Genomic DNA, 20,086 nt, shown 5'->3' with positions numbered 1-20,086 from the left:
GTCTTCATGGGTATATACAAATTAGGGAGCCAGCGAATTTCAGCTGGGTCCCCTTCAGCTGTTTAAATACAGGTGAGAGAGAGGAAGAGAACACATGAGAGAGGAAGAGCGGAAGAGAGAAAGTAGAGTGAGTGTGAGAGAGAGCAAAAAGCTACCTGCTATCGGTCTTAATACAATCAAAGCCTGGCCAATAATTCACATCCCTTCTTTATTATTGGATTGATTTAATTTTCTGTGCAAATTATATACAGAGTAATTTCTATCAAATTATCAAACAGGATATTTGCTTCCGCTAATGAAGACTAATAAGAAGTTCACAGAGACAGAGCCGAATGCAAGCATAAACAGACTAATGCAGGGCCACAACCATCCATGTTCTGCACAGAGAGGTACCTACTCTACATACAGCCTTTAGCTGCTCTCGTGCATTCTGGTTACACTGATGTGGGTACAAATACTTACACTCACTGAGCACTTTATTATACGATTATGTAATCAGCCAATTGTTTGGCAACATTGCGATGCATAAAATCATGCAGATACGGGTCAGGAGCTTCAGTTAATGTTCACATCAACCATCAGAATGGGGAAAAAATGTGATCTCAGTGATTTTGACTGTGACAATTTCTGTACCTGCAGATCTCCTGGGATTTTCACACACACAAGTCTCTAGAGTTTACAGAAAATTGTGTGAAAGACAAAAAAACATCCAGTGAGCAGCAGTTCTGTGGGCATAAATGCCTTGTTAATGAGAGAGGTCAGAGGAGAAGGGCCAGACTGGTCAAAGCAGACAGCAAGGTGACAAAAACGCAAATAATCACACATTACAACAGTGGTATGCGGAAGAGCATCTCTGAACACACAACACATCATAACTAGGTGGATAGGCTACAGCAGTAGAAGGCTAATAAATACCTAATAAAGTGTTCGTTGAGTGTATATGAAGCAGAGAACCTGTGAATGAGGACGCAGGTGAAGCTTAGTGACTGTGGAATAGGTTGACTCAGTGCCCTAGGCTAGGGCTCTAGCAAGCCTATTCCTAAACAAGCTTCTTTCTACATTATAGCCCTCATCCACATTCGGGCATAAGGCACTCACAGAGTACTTCTACTTGCGTATGTGCATAGCTGCTAAAACTGAGCAAATAGACAAAATAGAATGGAACATCACAAACTGAGCAGTTTAAGTCATCTGTAACACCAGGGTTCAGCAGAGGGATGCTTTTAAATAATACAACCACCTGACATTTCATATCAAATAACTCAGGCAGGAGGCAAGGCAGGAACAAAAACTCATTGAAAAAGAGGACACACAAAAACACAACATGCCAAAATTACAACCTGCAGGGTTATTACAACGGTCTAAAAATAAGTGGTGGAAAAACAAGCACACTCACACACTCAGTCTGCGCTCGTTAACAGGGTTAGCCATCGTTAACAGGGGGAAGAGTTACTTAACGGGGAGGAGGGGATTCATGGGGGGAGGGTATTTTTGCTTCACAGTTGACTCATTAGGCTGAAATCATCAGCTGAAGATAGTGTCATGAACAGTTTTTTAAGGTCAAGAAGAAATGTGCCCTTTCCATCTCTCTCCCCTGAAGATGTGACCCAATTATCTCAAGTCGAGTGGTATTTGCATTGCGGGAAAAATCTGCATTTTAAATCCGAAGCAACTGGGACTTAAGGAGTGGCACTTTCTGGCAAAAATAAAATACAGCAGAAGAGGGACAGGTAATTTGTCAGCTTCCCAAAATCTTAGATACTGGACCACAGGTAGTGGTAGGTTAACATTAAACTAGCAAGTAACCTAACATAAACCCCCCCCCCACACACACACACACACACACACACACACACACACACAAACACACACACACACACACACACACACACACACACAAACACTCAAACACACACACACACACATCAACAAAGGCAAAAGGCCCACTGCTGGCATCACAAACGGTTAATGGCACATACACATTCTTCTAAGACACTGTGTAAATGCACTAGACCCCTCATGTCTCAGTTGTGTCTGCTCATTTGATCTAAAAGAAAGTTGTTGAATTATTCAAAGGAAGCTGCTGTTGTTCCTCTGCACCATACAGAAGGCATTGTATTATACTACTTGGCTTGGCAGTTGACAATCCAGGGACACTTACAGCACTGGAACATTTTACCGTGTTACACTTTTCAAAGCTGATTATAATGGATGTGCTGAAGAAGAGAGGGTGCTTTACTGAAGTGTACAGCAGCAGTGGCCCCTGGGAATCACACCTACGAACCTCCAGTAACAAGCCCAGCTCCGTATCTTACTAATCAGAACTGGGTCAAATGCATAGTCTCTACACTAGCTGAACTCTAGATGCTGGCAAAATGTGAAAATTCTGCTGCAGAACCCTGCGAAACTTTCAACAGAATACATTAGCATCCAAAATGTAGAATTGATATGAGATATTAACGCTGCTCTGGGACTATGACACCAGATAGCAATAAAGCACTGAGTTACGGTAAATCAACACAAACAAATAACAGCCAGCAGGAAGCCAGAGGAGGGTTTTTAGAGAGACTGGGAGTGCCTCTAAAAGGCGATGGATGACTTATTCAGTTCAGGATTAACTGTTCCACAATGTAAGCTGGGACCTTTTTGAAACTAGGCCGCTATGCAGCACTTTGTGTGTGCCAATTGGAAGACAAGCTAAGAAACACACATTGCTTTTTATCGATGTCATAATGTAAGCTTGTCTTTGAGGTCGTGTGATCATTCAATGACAAAAATGACAGCCATTTTTACAGGTAAGAGAATAAACACTTGTAACCTTGTTCATGGGGAAATTACTTTTGATCGAATACCTATACCTCAAAGTGCACTCAAAGGTACTGTACCCCCCTAATGGTAAAATGGGCAATGCACCAATTCACCAAAGTGGAAAAACCTTATTGATTCACGATTGCAGGCATCGCTGCATACAATGCATAAAACATGCATCATAAATTCAAGGACACATGTATAATTCACAATAAAAAAAGGTGTCAGATAAAAGGTTATATAAAATGTGCTTTGCACAGCTATGAGCTTAATGTCAAATGGGAATGGCTCACGGAAATTCGAAAAGGCATTGCTTCAGGCATCTGACGTTAATCAATCAATATAATCATTAAAAATATACTTACAGATGGAATGATACAAACATCTCATTTACATTATTAGTGAACTGCCATATTATGTCAAATAAAATCGTGAACATTTGGTATTTCTACCTTTTGCACAGCAACAAAAGATCAACAAAATCAGTCATTTGGTCAGATGATGTGCGATGAAATTTCACCCAGGTTTACAACAGACAGATATTATTTCATTGTAAAAATTGGCCATTGTAAAAAGTAAGCAATACAGAAACAGCAAATGTATCACATTTCTGGTTCTCTGAAAACAATCTGAAATTGCATGCATTGAATGCCTTATCGGATAATATTCATCTCAAGCTCAGAGAAAATATATTTTATTTTGAAATTGCACACAAAGGGACAGGGTGCGGAGGAGACAAGAACACACTATAAAAACGGAGGATCTGTGATCTCACACCAGCGTGGCCACCTCGTTATGCTCCACAGTAAGCCCCACTAAACAGCATCCTTGTGAACTACGCATCCGAGACTTTCACTTACACCTCCTCCCTTTCCACAAACACTTCTCTCTCACACTTATGAACATGTATACACACACACACACACACACACACACACACACACACACACACACAATTACTCACTCATTTACGAATGCATGCACACACACACCCCACGCTTCATGGTTAGATGGGCAGATGTCTCAGGGCAGGGCCTTGAGCCTTGCGTTGTCACTGAGGATCGCAGCCTCGAACATCGATGCCCTAGGGCTGTACTGAAGAGAGGGAGATTCCCCCCGGAATGGACCATTACTGACCACATGAGCTCCGACCAATTGCTGCACTCTTGGGCTTGGCAGGAACAACTTCCTTATGGTTAATGGGGGCACAAGTATGAAGAGGTAGCTTTAGCAAACAAATACCAAGACAAATCATATAACTGAATTTGAAAGGTCTGCTTTTCGTCAATATCATTCTCCTTTTATTATTTTTTTTGAAAATCAAACGCATGTTTTGGGTCGATGGTGAAGCTACATGAGCTCAGAGTAGAAGAGATGCTGCTCTGTGCTTATTGACATTATTGCCATTTAAGCATTTCATGTGCAAACTGTGGAAATGTTTCAAATGTTAACATCAATGAAGAACTTAAAGTATCAGGGAACATTTGCAAGGCCTAAATTCACTAGCCTTTCTTATGCAAATTGCTCTTAACATTCCACTTCCATTTTACATCTGTGTCAAGGTCTTACACATGGCCCTTTACCAAAACAATATCAAAAAAATTAATAAAAGTATATGCATTAATAACTGATTAATTGTATAATTTTACTTCTTATCAAAGGCGCTATACTTAAAGGAATTAAAAAGTGCATTTTCAAAAGACATTACACCTCACAACCTCCTATTCCAGGCCCAGAAAGAGCAGAGATGGCTTTCACGTTCGAATGCGTGTTTGATTTTCCGCTTCATGGCTGTTACCATGGTGTCCCGCTGCTCAGGCATGCAAGCATGTCCTAAGACTGAGAAACCGCAGGGAGAAGCAGCGGACATATTAATATTGCAACATCCAATCCAGAAAAAAAAAAAAAAAAAAAAAAAATTCTTTGACATAACAAATAATAAAACACCAGGGCCAATCAAATATTCACTATTGAATATGAATATGGAATGATGTTGAATAATTAATATACAGAAATGTGCTTTGACAAAGACAAAAGAAAGCAACCACAAAGAGCACAAATGAATAAAGTGAGAATAAAGAACATTTCACAAATAAACGTAAAGGTTTTGTAGTTGGTCTACCTCCGCTCCTGTGCTGGCGTTCCAGTCAGGAGTTGGATGTAGGAGTTTGTAATTACACGATTCATCGCTCCGGCTGATGTTCTATCAGACAACATTTGTTTTCCAAAATTGTGAGCCCCGAAGCAGGGAGGACTGGGACTGCTCCTGCAGGAGGGGGGCAGCTCCAGACACCTCCCCTGCTCTGCTGGGTTAATTATTTGGGAGGCTGCGGGGGCAAAGACGGCAAGGCGCAGGTCCAAAGGAGGCCAAAACACAGCACTCCGATCTCCTTCTATCTGATCTCTTTCTCAAGCGTGACCCACCTGCTACAAAATGCTCTCCATAAAGTGCAACTTCACACCAATTCAATGTTAATATATTTGCTTTATTCCCCCCAAAAAACATGTTTTTTTACCCATCGTGCCTTGCATCTGAAAGAGGTATCTGATGGAGCTCTGCTTGGTTATGACACAGAGAGCATCGGTGAAGCACTTTTCCTGGACGGGAGATGGATATCAGAAACTGGTACTGCGTGCTGCAATTGGTGTCTATTTTTAAACCATTTTACTGGTGGGCACCATGTTATTTGCTCTGCCATTATGGCTCTTCACCTGAAGCTGCGTGTGATCATAAAATTGCATTGATCGCCTTGTAATGCATTCTGTAAAAATGCTGCCCACCCATAGACATGGGACTGGATAGAGTGGCAAGCAAGGGATGATGGGGGAGAGGAGGAGGAGGAGAGCGAGGGCAAAGGGAGGGGGATGAGAGAGAGCGATAGAGCCCGCGCCACACACAATGCATTTCTTTTTAATAAATGCGTATCTCCATAAAACATGCTCAAAAAACAATGTTGTTCAGATCTACAGCAATTTAAGAGCTGTAGAAAATGAGATGGACAAAGTATGGAAAACAACATGTGGGTTCATTGTGCGGAAGTGAACACATTTCGGAACCTACTCCTCACACTCAAGACAGCACACTGACTGGGCTTGTCATTTGTTTCTGAGCCTGGCTATTAGCGTCACCACCAAATGTGGGCCAGGCACGTACCACAGTGTAAAAGGGGGGTGAAGTCAGCCCTTCAGCTGCCCCATGAGTGCTCTCCTTTCCACATTCATATTCAATGGACCCCTGCGTGTGGTTTTGGGTCAACATCTTCTTCAGTGCTGCAGAAAACATTTACTTCCACAAGCACGCGCAATGAATGGTGTGTCCTTTTAGGCAATCATAAATTTACTCACTACTTTTACCCCATAAATCACTACCCTTCATCGTGTCCTTAGCCTATTTAGCTTGCCATGAACACTAATACTTACCTACAGTAGCAGAGTCTGTAGAGCGGTATCCAAAAACTTCCATTTGCTAATTACATTATAGCACAGACATAAAAATCTGCGGAACAGCAGAAACAAAACAGTCCTTTATTGTGTGTCATCATGCTGTATTGTAACAGCATTGTATGTGCAGAAGCACAGTGGTTATCGTCATCAATGCTACGTATACATAGACCGTAACTCACTATCTCAGCTTTATTTTCCCCAAGCGACACCGTAGGTGTCCTTGTTAGCACAGACTGCTGCTTTAACGCACACAACACTGATGCAAACTTCACTCAGCCAGCCACAGCCACAACAGCACTACGAGTGCCATTTAAAAGCACGGTCACGATTCCCTGGGAACAGAGGCTGCCGGCCTTGTGAGAACATCGATCCCCCTTGTGCATCGTTCACGTCCTGACACAGACCCTGCCGACTTTACAGCTTAAGTCTTGGTCAATTGCCCCGGGCTCGGATAGTTCAAAACTTTCCTCCCCTTACTGCAATATATCCAGCCTCCTTCCAACAGCTCCCGCTTGAAGAAGCAACTCAACCCATTTGTGTCAATGCGAGTGGTTTACGGTGTGGTTTATCTCGCTGTCCTCAATACACCCAGGTTTCGCAGACACTGAGAGGGGGGCGCTCTAGATATTAAGAATGGCTTCTCCTAATAAAAGAATGGGTTTACAGAATATGCAGTCCACACGCTGGGAAAAAACGGCAGGTAAAAGTTTGTTGCTAACTGGAGTGTTAGCAGTATCCACATTTGTGGGTGAAGATAGTTGATTATTTGGTTCGCAGAACACATCAGGTATGAATTTCAAGCCTGTTAGCAAATACATTTTTCATAATACCTGAAAAAAGGTCAGGGAAAAGCAATGGCCCTCCAGTCGAATTTGGAAGAAACGTGAGGGGGAGACCCCAGCTATGTGAAAGCTTTTCAAACTCTACCCAAAGAGATTGTTCCGGGATGTAAATGTATTACAGTTCAACCCCTAATGGGCGGATGGACCTGCACGTTACATCTCCCTGAACAGACGGATGCGACACCAGCACTGTATCTGATTTCCGAGACACACGACTGTTTGAAATGCCTTGTGATTCTAGGCCTTTCTATTGGTTTTCTATAGGGCGCCTTAGTCCATAATGGCTTAATGAGTGGCGGATCTCAAAACAATACCCCTCGATTATTGCAAATTTGCTATTTCTGCACAATACTGTTTATAAACATAGGGCCTGATTTACAAAGGCTTTTAGTGCAAAACCTTTTAGCACGTGCAAAACTAAAAGGCAAAACTAACAAAACCCATGATTGGTGCAAAACAAAAGACATGACCAATCAGTGGTCATGTTATTGGATCTGTGTGTGAATCAGACCCTCAATTGTTTATGGCAGAGGGAGGCAATGAACTGAAAAAAAAAAGAAAACGGACATTTTCCAGCAGGTCATTCGGGAAAGAAAATGACATTTCAGTGAATGTTTAGTGACATTTATTTAGATCAGATGAGGGCAGGCATTTATGTTTCACATCAGAGAACAAGTGAAAAGTATAAAAAACAATCTGAGAGAACACATCTGTGGTCTTTTAAAAAGCCTTTTAGTGATGCCCTTTATTACAGAAATCACAAGTCACTATTTCAACTGCGCAAGCTGACATGCCAATTATATTTTTCTTAATGTCCTGCCATTGAGTCTTATCTGAAGACATTAATTGATCAATGTTGCATAAAAGTCATTATAAACAGTGTACAAATATTTTATAACTATACACACATCAGAATATCAGAAATTTAATTGTACAGATGATATAGAAAATAGAAGACCAGTTGCAGTCTGAAAAAATGTTTTTCCACGGCTGTTTCTAGCTGAAGCACTGCGGCACGACGTCACCTGTCCTTTCCTGAAGATTGATGCCTGTTGGATCGACTGGAGAGGAACCACTGACGGCATACAACGCCCTTGTGCCGACATCCAATTGCCTTTGATTAATTAGCCCTCTCTCACTCAGCCCTCTCTAGCACCTGCTTTCTTTCAACTTTGCAACATTAACATCTCATAAATTCTCTCTGTTATTTATTTCTTCCTTTCAATCTGCTTTAAGCAAAGAACTTTCTCATCTCCACACAGAACGTCCATTAATAATGAATAGCCGTGAAAAGAAAAGTTCTGATGCAAATCTGCACTCAGGCTTTCTTAATGCAACAAATATCGTTTTTCTACTTTTCTTTTTGCTATACTTTGAAAGCTACAATATAGCCGAAATAAGCAACCAATGCCATGCTTCACCTTGTGAACTATGTACCAAATAATTGAATACAGGGCAGGCATACACACTGAGTGCCCTTTCCCTGAATGCTTGGCAGGAGTATTTTACAATCTGTACAATACAGTACGCCTGAGATGGCATCCACACAACGTCCTTTTGCAGGAGAGCTTACGGTACACTACGGGTGTGCAGTGATGACACAACTTGTATCTGTACAACCAACACATTTGTCTGTATCTGTATTCAGCCTGGAAATGGGCCTGGCTTAAACCAAAAAAAAGTCAGAAAGGGAAACCACAGATACTTGCAAACACTGAGGCCCTCCAGGACTGGAGATGGGCACCCCTGTTCCAAATTATTTTGCCATTATTACAGTACACTACATTATTGGCATTTGGCAGACGCTCTTATACAGAGCGACGAACAGTTGATTAGACTAAGCAGGAGGCAATCCTCCCCTGGAGCGATGCAGGGTTAAGGGCCTTGCTCAAGGGCCCAACGGCTGTGCGGATCTTATTGTGGCTACACCGGGATTAGAACCACCGACCTTGCGTGTCCCAGTCATTTACCTTAACCACTTATATGCAAGTACATGTTATAATAGTCTCTCTGCAGATTAATGGCATAAAGAATGTGGCCTACATGTTTCAAGAGGCTAAAAGCTATTAACCAATAAAAGCGCTAGAAGCATATGCTACAAGTGGGCACTTGTCTTTAATGACATGATGCCAGTGATGGGACATTGAAAGGCGAGCAGCAGTCTTATGACTTACAGCAACCCAGTTTGAATATACATTAAACCACCTCTAGCACTGTTAATGATTACACACATCAATGTCTTAAAGGCATTTAAAATGCACGTCATATGCTACACTTTAGGAGCTAGCTGATTTTAGATGGACCCAACCTAACCTCGCCACAATCCAATCCTTGATACCATTTGGCTACAACAAAAATTAATGTTCCAATACAAACACAAAAATATACAATTCAAAAGTTGCATGAATGAACATAGGTCAGTTTTATTCCATGTCAGGCCGACATTTCCGGTTTGGTAGAAATACACGTTTGTTTTGCAAATTACTCTATACATTATTCAATGCTACACTGCAGCTTTGATACCAATATTCTTACCCGTCTACTGAAATGAAAAGTAACTGAAAAGTAATGTTAACAGGTAATCTGGTCAATTACAAAAATGGGGTAGGGGGTTTTAAACACAATTCTTTAACATAAACATGAGTCAATTAATAATAAGTCAAAGACTGCATTACTTACATACGGTACGGTCTCCAGTGTCTCCGTGTTGACTATTATTGGGGCAGGACTGGCCTGTAAAGGAGAAATGAAGAGAAGGGACATGAGCCACACACTGAAGTGTGATACTGGAGGCTGGAGCTCCCTTCAGTTGGCCCAGTCTAAAAGGGAAAAGCAATGCTGGTAGCAGACGCTTCCTCAGATAGTATCCCATAACTGTTTGAAACAGAACATTCAGCTCCAAAAGAAGCTCACTTCCATTCAAACACAGCATGGTGGAAAAATATGAAACGCTTAACAGCTAAGAGAGATAGTGGGGGACAGACACCTCTGGAAATAGAGCATGTGAGATTACAGATCTGCTGTAATGGATTCTCTGCAGTTCACTCCTGAGTAAGCTATCTATGTGGACTCTTTGGAGCATGCTGCAATACCACATGTATTATACATTCAATGTTATTATAATGTACATTTAGCAAATTAGTTAATTTAATGTACAAATGGTAAATTGGTAAATGGTTGGCATTTATATAGCGCCATTGTCCAAAGCGCTGTACAATATATGCTTCTCATTCACCCATTCATACACACACTCACACACCAGCTGCGGTTGGCTGCAATGCAAGGCACCAACCAGCTCATCAGGAGCATTTAGGTTGGGTGTCTTGCTCAGGGACACTTCGACACAGCCCGGGCAGGGGATCGAACCGGCAACCCTCCGACTGCCAGACGACTGCTCTTACGGCCTGAGCCATGTCGCCCCATATGTACAAGAAAGACACACACAAGCATGCACATACGCACACACGCTCACATACGCGCACATGCGCACGCACGCACGCACGCACGCACGCACACACGCACACACGCACACATGCACACACGCACAGTGTCAAGATACAAAACCAGAGCAGTAGGAAAAACAAATTAACAAGGTAAAACATGTGTCACAATATATTTCTTTCCCCCACAAATTTCGGAAAGCAATTTACGAGAACGCCATCAAGCAGCATCACAGATCCGCCTGGATAAAGAAGGATGTCACAACCTTTGCCAAATCTACTGCCATCGCTTTTAGTCACTCAGGGTGCAGCTGTGTTTGGTCAGCTGACCAGATGGGCGATTTGGGAGCGGGGGTGTTTGGAAAGGGGGTAGATTTTTTTTTTCCATGGCGCTAAATCAGGCAGAAATTAAATGGCACAGATTGCTGTCGGCCGGAGACCGGGACAGTTATTTAGGGCTCAGGCCCCGTGTCAGGGGCTCAGGGAGGAGGAGAGGAGCCCCAGCACAGGGGCAGATGCTGCCTCTGATCACAGCCCTGTGGGAGAGAGGCCTCCGTGCAGGATGTGGGCCGACAGGCAGGGCATGGTCCCCCTCCCTCCCCCCCCCCGGGGTGTGCCCTCAAAAAAGGCACTTATGATGGCAATCACTCCTGCACCCCAGTGTGCAAACCCACAATCCAGGGACTGTGAGGCTGAGATGACATCAGCCATACACAGTTTCAACAGTGTTCAAATGACATCCATTTTAAGCACACTAACTCATTGATCCAGATTTTTTTATTTAACTCCCTGATTTTCCCAACCCGGACGTCAGGAGGACACGTGACTCCTCTGATTCACGTGAAGGCTATTCTCGCCATTTCCCATGCTGCAGATGCACCATACATTGCCTACATTGCAGGGGGATAACGTATTCTTAGTCTTTGTGCTGCTATAGAGCGATGAGACCAACTGAAATGGCGGCTTACCCCTATCATTCCAGGCTGAGCCAACTGTCGCCTTGCCAATGCGGACCTCTGGCCAGAGCAATGGCATGACTGAGAATCGAACCTCAGGGCTGCTGAGAATGAGCGTCTTTACAGCCTCCCGCAGACCCTTATCCAGAATTATGCGCACTCTGTCAGGGCATATCTAGGGCATATCTAGGGCAGGATGTGGTGCAGCGGTTAGACCACAGAACTAGGACCTGGATTTATGACCTGTTTGTGATGCTGCTGTAAAAAAACAAGGTCAAAAGAGAACAGATGAAGGCAACCTAAGATGTGACATTTAACGTTACCCTTGATGGGGACAAACTAAATGCACGTAATATTACATTCAATGATGCAATTTAATAAATATACATTTTCCACAATTGAAATAAATGCTTTTTCGCATTAATGTTTCCTTACATTCGGACACATTAATTCCCCATACATTTACACTGAATACATTTTGTCAGAAACCGGTACAGTCACACTCCTGAAATGTAGTGGATTGAATGCAGTATGGCATGCCAGTTAAGAATCAGCCTTCCCAACAACAAGGTAAATGGCTTAGCTCCCAGATGGGCCATTCTGCAGAATGCACAATGCGCTTTGAGCCGCTATACGGCTATATCAATATCGCTCAACGTGAGGCAAGCAGGCGTCTCGGACAGAAGGCCCACGGCTTGCGGTGAGCGGTCAGAAGGGGTCTGTGCTTGCCTGTCAGTGAGTGGACAGCGTGACAGCGGTGGGAGAGGTTCTCCACACAGGGCCTACAGAGACCACAGCTCCACAGATAGGCCTCCTCCTCTGCACGGAGGGGTGGGCGGATCGATAAGAGGCGATTCGGAAAACAAATACAACTCGTTCGGACGTCCGCCAAATTACCCAGGGGACCCCGCTCCCCCTCAGCCCATCTCCACGAATTACCTGGAACACATCAAATGAGCTTGGCTAAAAGAGTTCCCATTAAACTAGAATGAACCCACTCTAATAACCAAACGGCTTAAAGCAGCTAATAAAGTTTGTAATTAAGTAACTGCTTCTTTGTCTGAAAGCCAGAACGGAGCATGAGCAAAGATATTTCATCCAGACCCAATCATCGCAATCCCAATAGCACTGGAAAATCCAGACTCCTGAACCGCCTTTCAAACAAGACGAGAGGGAAGCACGCCAACGAGCACAAAAAGCTCCCAAACGGCAGAGATGCGCCTCATTTCGGCACATTAGGGTAAAGTAGCCGTGCGGGCGCGTGACGGAGCTCAGCGCTGGCTGCTGAGGCACGCTCGCCTAACCGCACACTGCAGGTAATTGCACTAATGGAGGTGGCGCCTGAAAAGTAATGGCTTCAAACAGGTGAAAATGGATGGGAGAGAAAGACGGAGAGATTCACAAAGAGGTGCTGCCTGCAAATGCTCCGCGGCACAGGTAAACGCTGACGAGGAACTGTACAAAGAAAATACATTCATGAGCAAATAAAAAAAAAAAAAAGCGTTATTGTGCGATGTCCTTGGGGTGATGCCAGCATGAATGAAAAATGTCTCCTTTGTCCCATCTTGTCAGCGTACACAGCTTCATTGCAGTTAGGGGAAGGCGGAACAATGGTGTTCTACCGGGTGTGGACAGCTGTGGGTGGAATAGGGGAAGAGATGTGAGCTACATCAGGAGAGGATGGAGAAACAGTCACGACAGGAGGGCTCTCCTCCCCCCTCAGACTTCTGCAGCAGCTCCAGTGCCACAAGAAACTTCTACACCAGGTTCACGTCCCACTCATGCTTCAAATGCTTCATGCTTGACCGGCTCCACCTTCAGGGCCTGTTGCACCTCTAACCCCTCACTCTTCCTTCCACTCCCAACCTCTTAGTCCACTTCAACACGTAACACAAGCTACCCTGGAGACTCATAGACAGGCAGGCTTGCGTGGGAGGGTTCTCGCATCAGAGCAGGTCAGTCATTGTCAAACTCAACACTGGACTTTGTGTGTGGGACAGCCATTTCCATTTGAACTTCTTAAGTGCACAGGCATGACAGTTATCATGACTGCTATCGATTTAGCCCAAATGCAGTGGGCACCGCAAAATTGCTCACTGTGGAAGTGGGCTGCAATTCAGATGGAGCACGGAGCTTTTAAAGGCAAAATCACAGGGCTTCAACGGTAACATCATTAAAGACAGACGCAAACCTGGAGGCCTCATTACTCATGGATTACTACCAGGATTTCACCATTCTTCCTCAAATCATACCTGGATTCCACCATTCCTCCTTAAATCATACCTGAATTTGGCCATTCCTCCTTAACACATGCCTGGACCTGGAACTCACAATTCACTCTGAAATGAAAGACCAGTTTTTTTTTCCTCCTTCACTGATGCCAACACTTGTTTATTTTTAAGTCCCGAATGAATTCACGTAACAGTCCACGTCTGGTCTGACCACAGGCTTTCTGCACTGATTAGAAAAGCAATATCCAATACAAGGCACCCTCAGCATACTAATACCAAGGCAAACAGCCCTGCTGGACTGATGAAGTTGTGCTGATAGCTGATGCAGTGGGCACACTCTACAGTTACAGCATTAGGCTAGTGGCAGCATCATATCCACTGTGCTGAGACTGCACAATAGCCATTTATGCACAAGGGGATTGCATTCCGCAGGGCAGAAATATAATGAATGAGGACATTTTTAAGCTACTCAGTAGAACACAAGGACCGTGAAACACAGTGTGCTCATCGAGAAATGCCCAACATTTGAATGTGAACAAATTGCAAAAACAAATGAACCAACCTGCATAGATCAGCACACGAGGGCAATGAATATATCAGTAACACCACTCTAATGTTAAAATAACTAGACCCCCAATGTGAAAAATGTAATGCAACATAATACATAATTAGATTACAGTAGTTCCTGAGGGAAGAACTGGCTTAGTTCAAATCAAGCAAAGCAAGTTAAAACACACAGAAACTCTGCACTGAAAGATTTGAGGTAGGGGGATCAGGTAAAGTATACAGGAACTGCAACCCAAATGGACAGCTGTGTTTGTTAAGTTAATGCTTCTTGACACGTAGACTTGGACTTCTCTGTACAACAGCTGGTAACACTGGCATTCTGGAATGATAAGCTGAAAGGATTTGGTGACCAGGCGATACCTATGGGATGCAGCCACTTTCCAGAAAGCTCTGGGAAAATCACCGCTGCTGTCATCCAAGTGCAAATGTAGTGGCCAGACATTTACCAGGGCTTTATGAAAGATGCTTCAACTTACATCTGAGACAAAACTACTTTCATGTGTTACATTACAGCCCATGTATTTATTCAGTTAAATAATTCCACCATTTTACCAGCCTTTAAAAGAAAACACTGAACAAAATTAGCAGACAGTAGACAATGGTAAGTAATGAAGTCATATGATTGAATATGGATCAATATTTATACTAATTCTGCATGAATAATCTCATATTTATATGGATCCATGCACTTCCAGTAAGAACCCTTTACTCCTTGACAGAGCAAACAGCTTCTGTTCATCAAAGATAATAATTTCAGAAATATAACTAGCATTATGTTTATGCATTCTCCATTCTTCTATAAATAAGGCAACAGTACTTGAAAAAAGTACATTTGTATTGCCATTTGCAGGTAAAGCCTATTACACAACAATGTGAAGACAGAGGGAAATCATCTAAAGTACACTTGTAAATGTATTTAAAAATGATCAAGTCAGTTAGTAAAATGAAAACGGGTTTATTCCTCACAATTTTACGAAGCAGGGAAAGCAGGAAGATAAAGTGCATTTCTGCAGGTAAGTTGAAGCAGATGGCAATGAAAAGCAATTCCCTGTACATGCATTTTTTTACCCTTGCTTTTTGTCACCAAGGCTGATTTTAAAGGAGTACTAATACAGAATCATGGGTTATCACTTGGGACACTAGTTTATCTAGGGCATGTAACCAAAAATAATTTCAACTTGCATTACCCAACTAAATCCCCATGGGGCACTGCAGGCATTGTGTTGCCAAAATCACCTGACTTAACATACCGTGCTGTACAGTTAACTTCTAGGTTGACTTTAACAGTGTAACTGCATTTGTCTTGGATAATGCAAGTTACAGGTACATGTTGAAAGCACACAATTATATCCTCAAAGGCTGGACGCCAAATGCAGTCCAGAATGCAGTGCCCATATTATGACGAACATGAGTGCCATGCGGGCTACTATAGGTTGACCACCTTCATTAGTTGGCTTATTTTTGGTTTTACTATTCTGGATTTGGAGGTACTGTACATGTTTATGAACAAGGCATGTTTAGCCTTCCACCCCATCTGGCTTTAGTCTGGGGAATTACACAAGAATAATTAATATTGATAATATCCACCCAGGTCTGTCAGGTGAGGCCTGCTACACCTGGGGGTACCGTTCTGCAAGCACAGACGTGAGAGCTGTCAGGGGCAGGCGAGTATTTGGGGCAGTGCTCGAGCTGATTGAGGGACATGGTGAAGGTTTGTTTGAAATGATCTGCTGGTTTGAGTGGCGCGATCGGCATGAATCATGCAGTAAAGGCTGAATAACATAGGGATGAATAGCAAACACTGGGGCCACAGCAGACGGCACTCTCGAATGAATAAACACCCATTGCGTCACATCATTCAAAGGTGTTACGGACGAACTGAAAACATGCACTCCAAAGAAAAAGCGGTTCTTTCAGCCGACTTATTGGCACACGAACAAAGCACTGCAATGATACTCGGGGAGCTCTGATACAGAGGCGAGAAAACCATTCCAAATATCGCACAGAAGTAAGAAGTAAACAACTTTTCCCATGGACACGTTCACACTGGGCACCACCAGAGAATGACAGAGGAATTTAATCAAAGTTTCGAGTTTAAAAGTTTATTTCATCTGAGGCTAATCCGGGTTTTTTAAGTCCATTTTGTTCAGGAAACATAACTGCAAAATATCAGCTCCACACCTGCGGTTCTAAGCAGTGAAACTGGCAGAATGTGGCAAGATAACCGTATTGTGTATGCGTAATTACTGACTATTTCTTTTTTGAAGGTTTTATGGGCACTGCAGGGATACCTGCTATGGGATGACTGAACTGCATGAGAAAACTGCCCTAGATAAACTGGTGTCCCTAATCACAACTCTCAAATAAAATGAAACAGCCTCAGCCATTTGCATACCGCAGAAGAGTTGACAACTGGGAAAGCATAACACAAAAATGTATTCTCTTTTACCTACTGCCAACTGACGTCAGATCCACTGTACGAAAAAACCAGAGCCCAAGGGGTTACTAATGAATTCACCTGACACCTAAAGATATGCAAATATGGATATGGGCATTCTCCAATGTGTTACCTTTCTGGATAAATGCTTCATTATGCATCCGTCATATTCACATTAATAGGACAATAGTTGAGTCCGCAACCTTGGGATGCAATGGGTAAAGTCAAAGGAACAGATATGCTAAAGGAGGAGAGCTGCCCGTTTTCCCCTCTGATACAGAAGAATCCTCACACCAGGAGGAAACTGTGGAGTGGTTGTGGGGCAGTGCCTTCTGTTCTGCTGATAATCTGAAGATGACTTCATTAACAGCATATTTATGTAACTATGTCATATGCACGTCAATCTATTCATGCATTTCTCTCTCTAATTGGAAAGTGTTGGGCATTGTAGGGCATTCAAAGAGATCACTTCTGATTCACAGCTTCCGTGCAAATATGAGGGAAACGTTGAAGTGAAATCTAATAAACATAAGCAACTTTTTGTTAAGTCGCGTCCTCCGTTCAGAGACAGTTACGCAGTGATAGCGTTAACCGTATCAAACACGTTTCAGAGATGTTCTCCTAGTTATCAGTGTCACACTGCATCGCAGTGTAGCCTGAATGAGTGCAGTGTCTTGGTAACGTTACTACGGGCAGGGGGTTAGCGAGCTGATCAGCGCATTGGACCACAGGGCTCCACCCGTGGTTTGGGCCCAGTCAGGGTGCTCATTAAAGGCCGTCAGCAGTCCCTGCTACACCACTTCATGCTCCACTGCGGAGGAAGGCCTCTCGGTTGCCATCTCCCCAAAAACCGGTTGACGGGCGAATATATTTCCCTGTCTCACTCACGCTCTCTCTCCAGGCAGACAAAGTCTCTCCATCTCTCTCCTCATCTCTTTCTCCCACACTGGGCGGACATGCACAGCACTCCTCTCTCCCTCTATGCATCTCTCTCTTTCCCTCCCTCTCTCCATCTCTGCATCTCTCTCTCGCTCTCTCACTCTCCATCTCACTCTCGCACTCCATCTCTCTCAGGCACATGCATGGCATTTAAAGACACTCACATATGTACACACACGCATTTACCGCACTTACCTCACACACACACATACACACACACACATGCACAAGCACACGCACACGCACACGCACACACATACAGACTGAAGACAAAGTGGGATTTGATGCAAAAAAGTTTCAGTCAGATTTCTCAGCTTTACTAAAGTTGAGCTGCCCTGAAAACCCAGCGGATTTTCTCCACAAAAAAAAAGAACAAAAAGAAAAAAGTGAGAGTCTGGGCTGTGCCCATTAAGCAGTGAGGACAGAGAGAAGAGCTGCTGAGAGAGGGATGGAGGAAGGAGGAGTGGCAGCCGCTTGCGGAGGGAGGGACGGGGAAAAGGGAGGGAGCAAAACCAGGGAGCAGGCCGTTTCTGGGCCAGCCAAATTGGGTCAAAATTACCATTTCCAGAAGCTGGTGTTTTAGCGTGGTTTCCTCCACGCGTTCATGACCCGGGACGGTGACAAGCTGCACCTTCCATTCCAGCACTGTTCATCACCACTCCACACAAAATGAAGGGTGTAAGTCATGACGCTCCTATGAAATTAAAATGTGCTGTCAATAAATAAAAACAGCGGAAAAACAAAAACAAGCGTAAGGCAAACGGGTGCTTCAAAATCTATCTAAGGCACTGTTGGTCAAAGAAAATTTGGCGAAATAAATAATAAACCAATGTAGGTCCCATGCAAGGAATGGACTGGAGGAACTTGCATTCGTCAAGGTGGGGCACTGAGTAAGACGTCAGCAGCAGGTGTCTTTGAGTGCCTCTGATTGAAGACAATGCAGCATGTGGCGCATTAAATATTCATCAGAGGCTCATCTCAATGCCAGCGCCCAGGTTCTGTACAGTACAGTCTGGCGCAGAGTGGTCCCTCTGTGTCGTATGAAGTGACTTCGGGGCCAACAGTTGCAGAACACAGCATAGTGTGCTCAACATTCAATTGAACAGGGGAGCCCATTTGACAACCATGATTAATTATGTACTATTAATAAGCATATTGTACAATTTAATTACAATTCTCAACGCTGTCTATGGAAAATCATTCTCGCAGTGGGAATCACTTGATGGAAATTGCTATGGGAAGTTTAATTTATACAGGCTGAGTTATTTTAATTACCCCTAAAGTATATTCTTAAGGATCACTGCAAATTGAAAAAACTGCCTTTATGTCTGTACAAATGTATGAATGGTGGTCAGTTACAGATTTGCACAGCACTCCCTTGTAAAATTTAAATAGACTACAAATATTAAAATATTGTAAAATATGACTTTTTGAAAAAAGAACTGTTGTTAATTCAACAGACACTGGCTTTTTTCGCACCTGGGAGGCAAGCATTGCTCATTTAAGTTAATTAAAAAACATTTTCAGCACCACTGCTTGGCACTTTCCTTCTTCTCCCGAATTGAAAGTCAGTCTCCTCTCCGTTTTAGATTTTTTTTTATCCATCGTTCGAAATGAGAGGTGTAGGTCAGTTCTCCTTTGTAGTCGATGCTTCAAGCATACTGTACAGCTTTTTTCTGCTCTATAATTCAGTGCAAAATCTATGAATAGCGCAAAAACGGCTACTATCAATACTTAAAAAGCAGTTGTTTTCTTGTAACAAAAACACCTGTGTAGAAGCTTTACCTTTTAATTATTTGAAGAACACAAGAACACCTGCAAGCTCAGCAAAGAGCATCAGATGTCCAACTGTGAAGTCGGGAAAGACTAAAGCAAAACAGAAACGGGCAAGTTGCAAAGATGGAGAGAGAGAGAGAGTGAGACAGAGAGAGAGAACAAGCCAGTGTGAGACCAGAGCTCCATACAAGACCTGGCCTTGACCTTGCGATTTAAACCCAAGGCCTGCTGCCCTTGGGTTAGTGGAGAAAGTAATTTTTCATAGCTGATCTGCAGTTAGGGACTGCTGAGTGCAGGCTCACATTGAGATTCACTGGACTTGAACGTTCAAGCGGTGATGAGCATTCTCTCTGTACAGGGATGGGCAGAAACCCGCGTGCACCTGCCCCACGTCACGCTACGGGACCGATGCCACACTCTCCCACAGTCCACCTCCTGCGCTGTTCTCCTGCCATGTGCGCTTTACACGTTATTCTCCTCGCAATTTTAAATCATTTTTCATTTATTCGCTTAGCAGACAGCTTTGTTTAGTAGTAATTATACACCATTTCCAATTAAGTAACCTGGACAGTTCTGATCTGGAAGATGCTGCATTGAAAATGTTTGAGGGCAAAGTCAGAACAGCTAGGTGATTGAGTATTTCCAG

At 43.4% G+C, this 20,086-nt stretch overlaps 1 protein-coding gene across 5 annotated transcripts in view; it reads right to left on the bottom strand.

The window, feature by feature from the left end:
- The window catches only part of dlg2 (discs, large homolog 2 (Drosophila)), a 239,252-nt gene that overhangs the window by 79,741 nt on the left and 139,425 nt on the right, over positions 1 to 20,086 (bottom strand). For all 5 annotated transcript variants that reach the window (XM_061247616.1, XM_061247619.1, XM_061247617.1 and 2 more), the window contains one exon: positions 9,774 to 9,827. In XM_061247616.1, coding sequence (XP_061103600.1) covers positions 9,774 to 9,827 — 54 coding nt within the window. The remainder of the gene's footprint in view (positions 1 to 9,773; positions 9,828 to 20,086) is intronic.

This window comes from Conger conger, chromosome 7, assembly GCF_963514075.1.
Source record: "Conger conger chromosome 7, fConCon1.1, whole genome shotgun sequence".
In the NCBI taxonomy this organism is placed as follows: domain Eukaryota; kingdom Metazoa; phylum Chordata; class Actinopteri; order Anguilliformes; family Congridae; genus Conger; species Conger conger.
The sequence above is the reverse complement of the archived record's forward strand: the minus strand, read 5'-3'. Positions and strand labels throughout refer to the sequence as shown.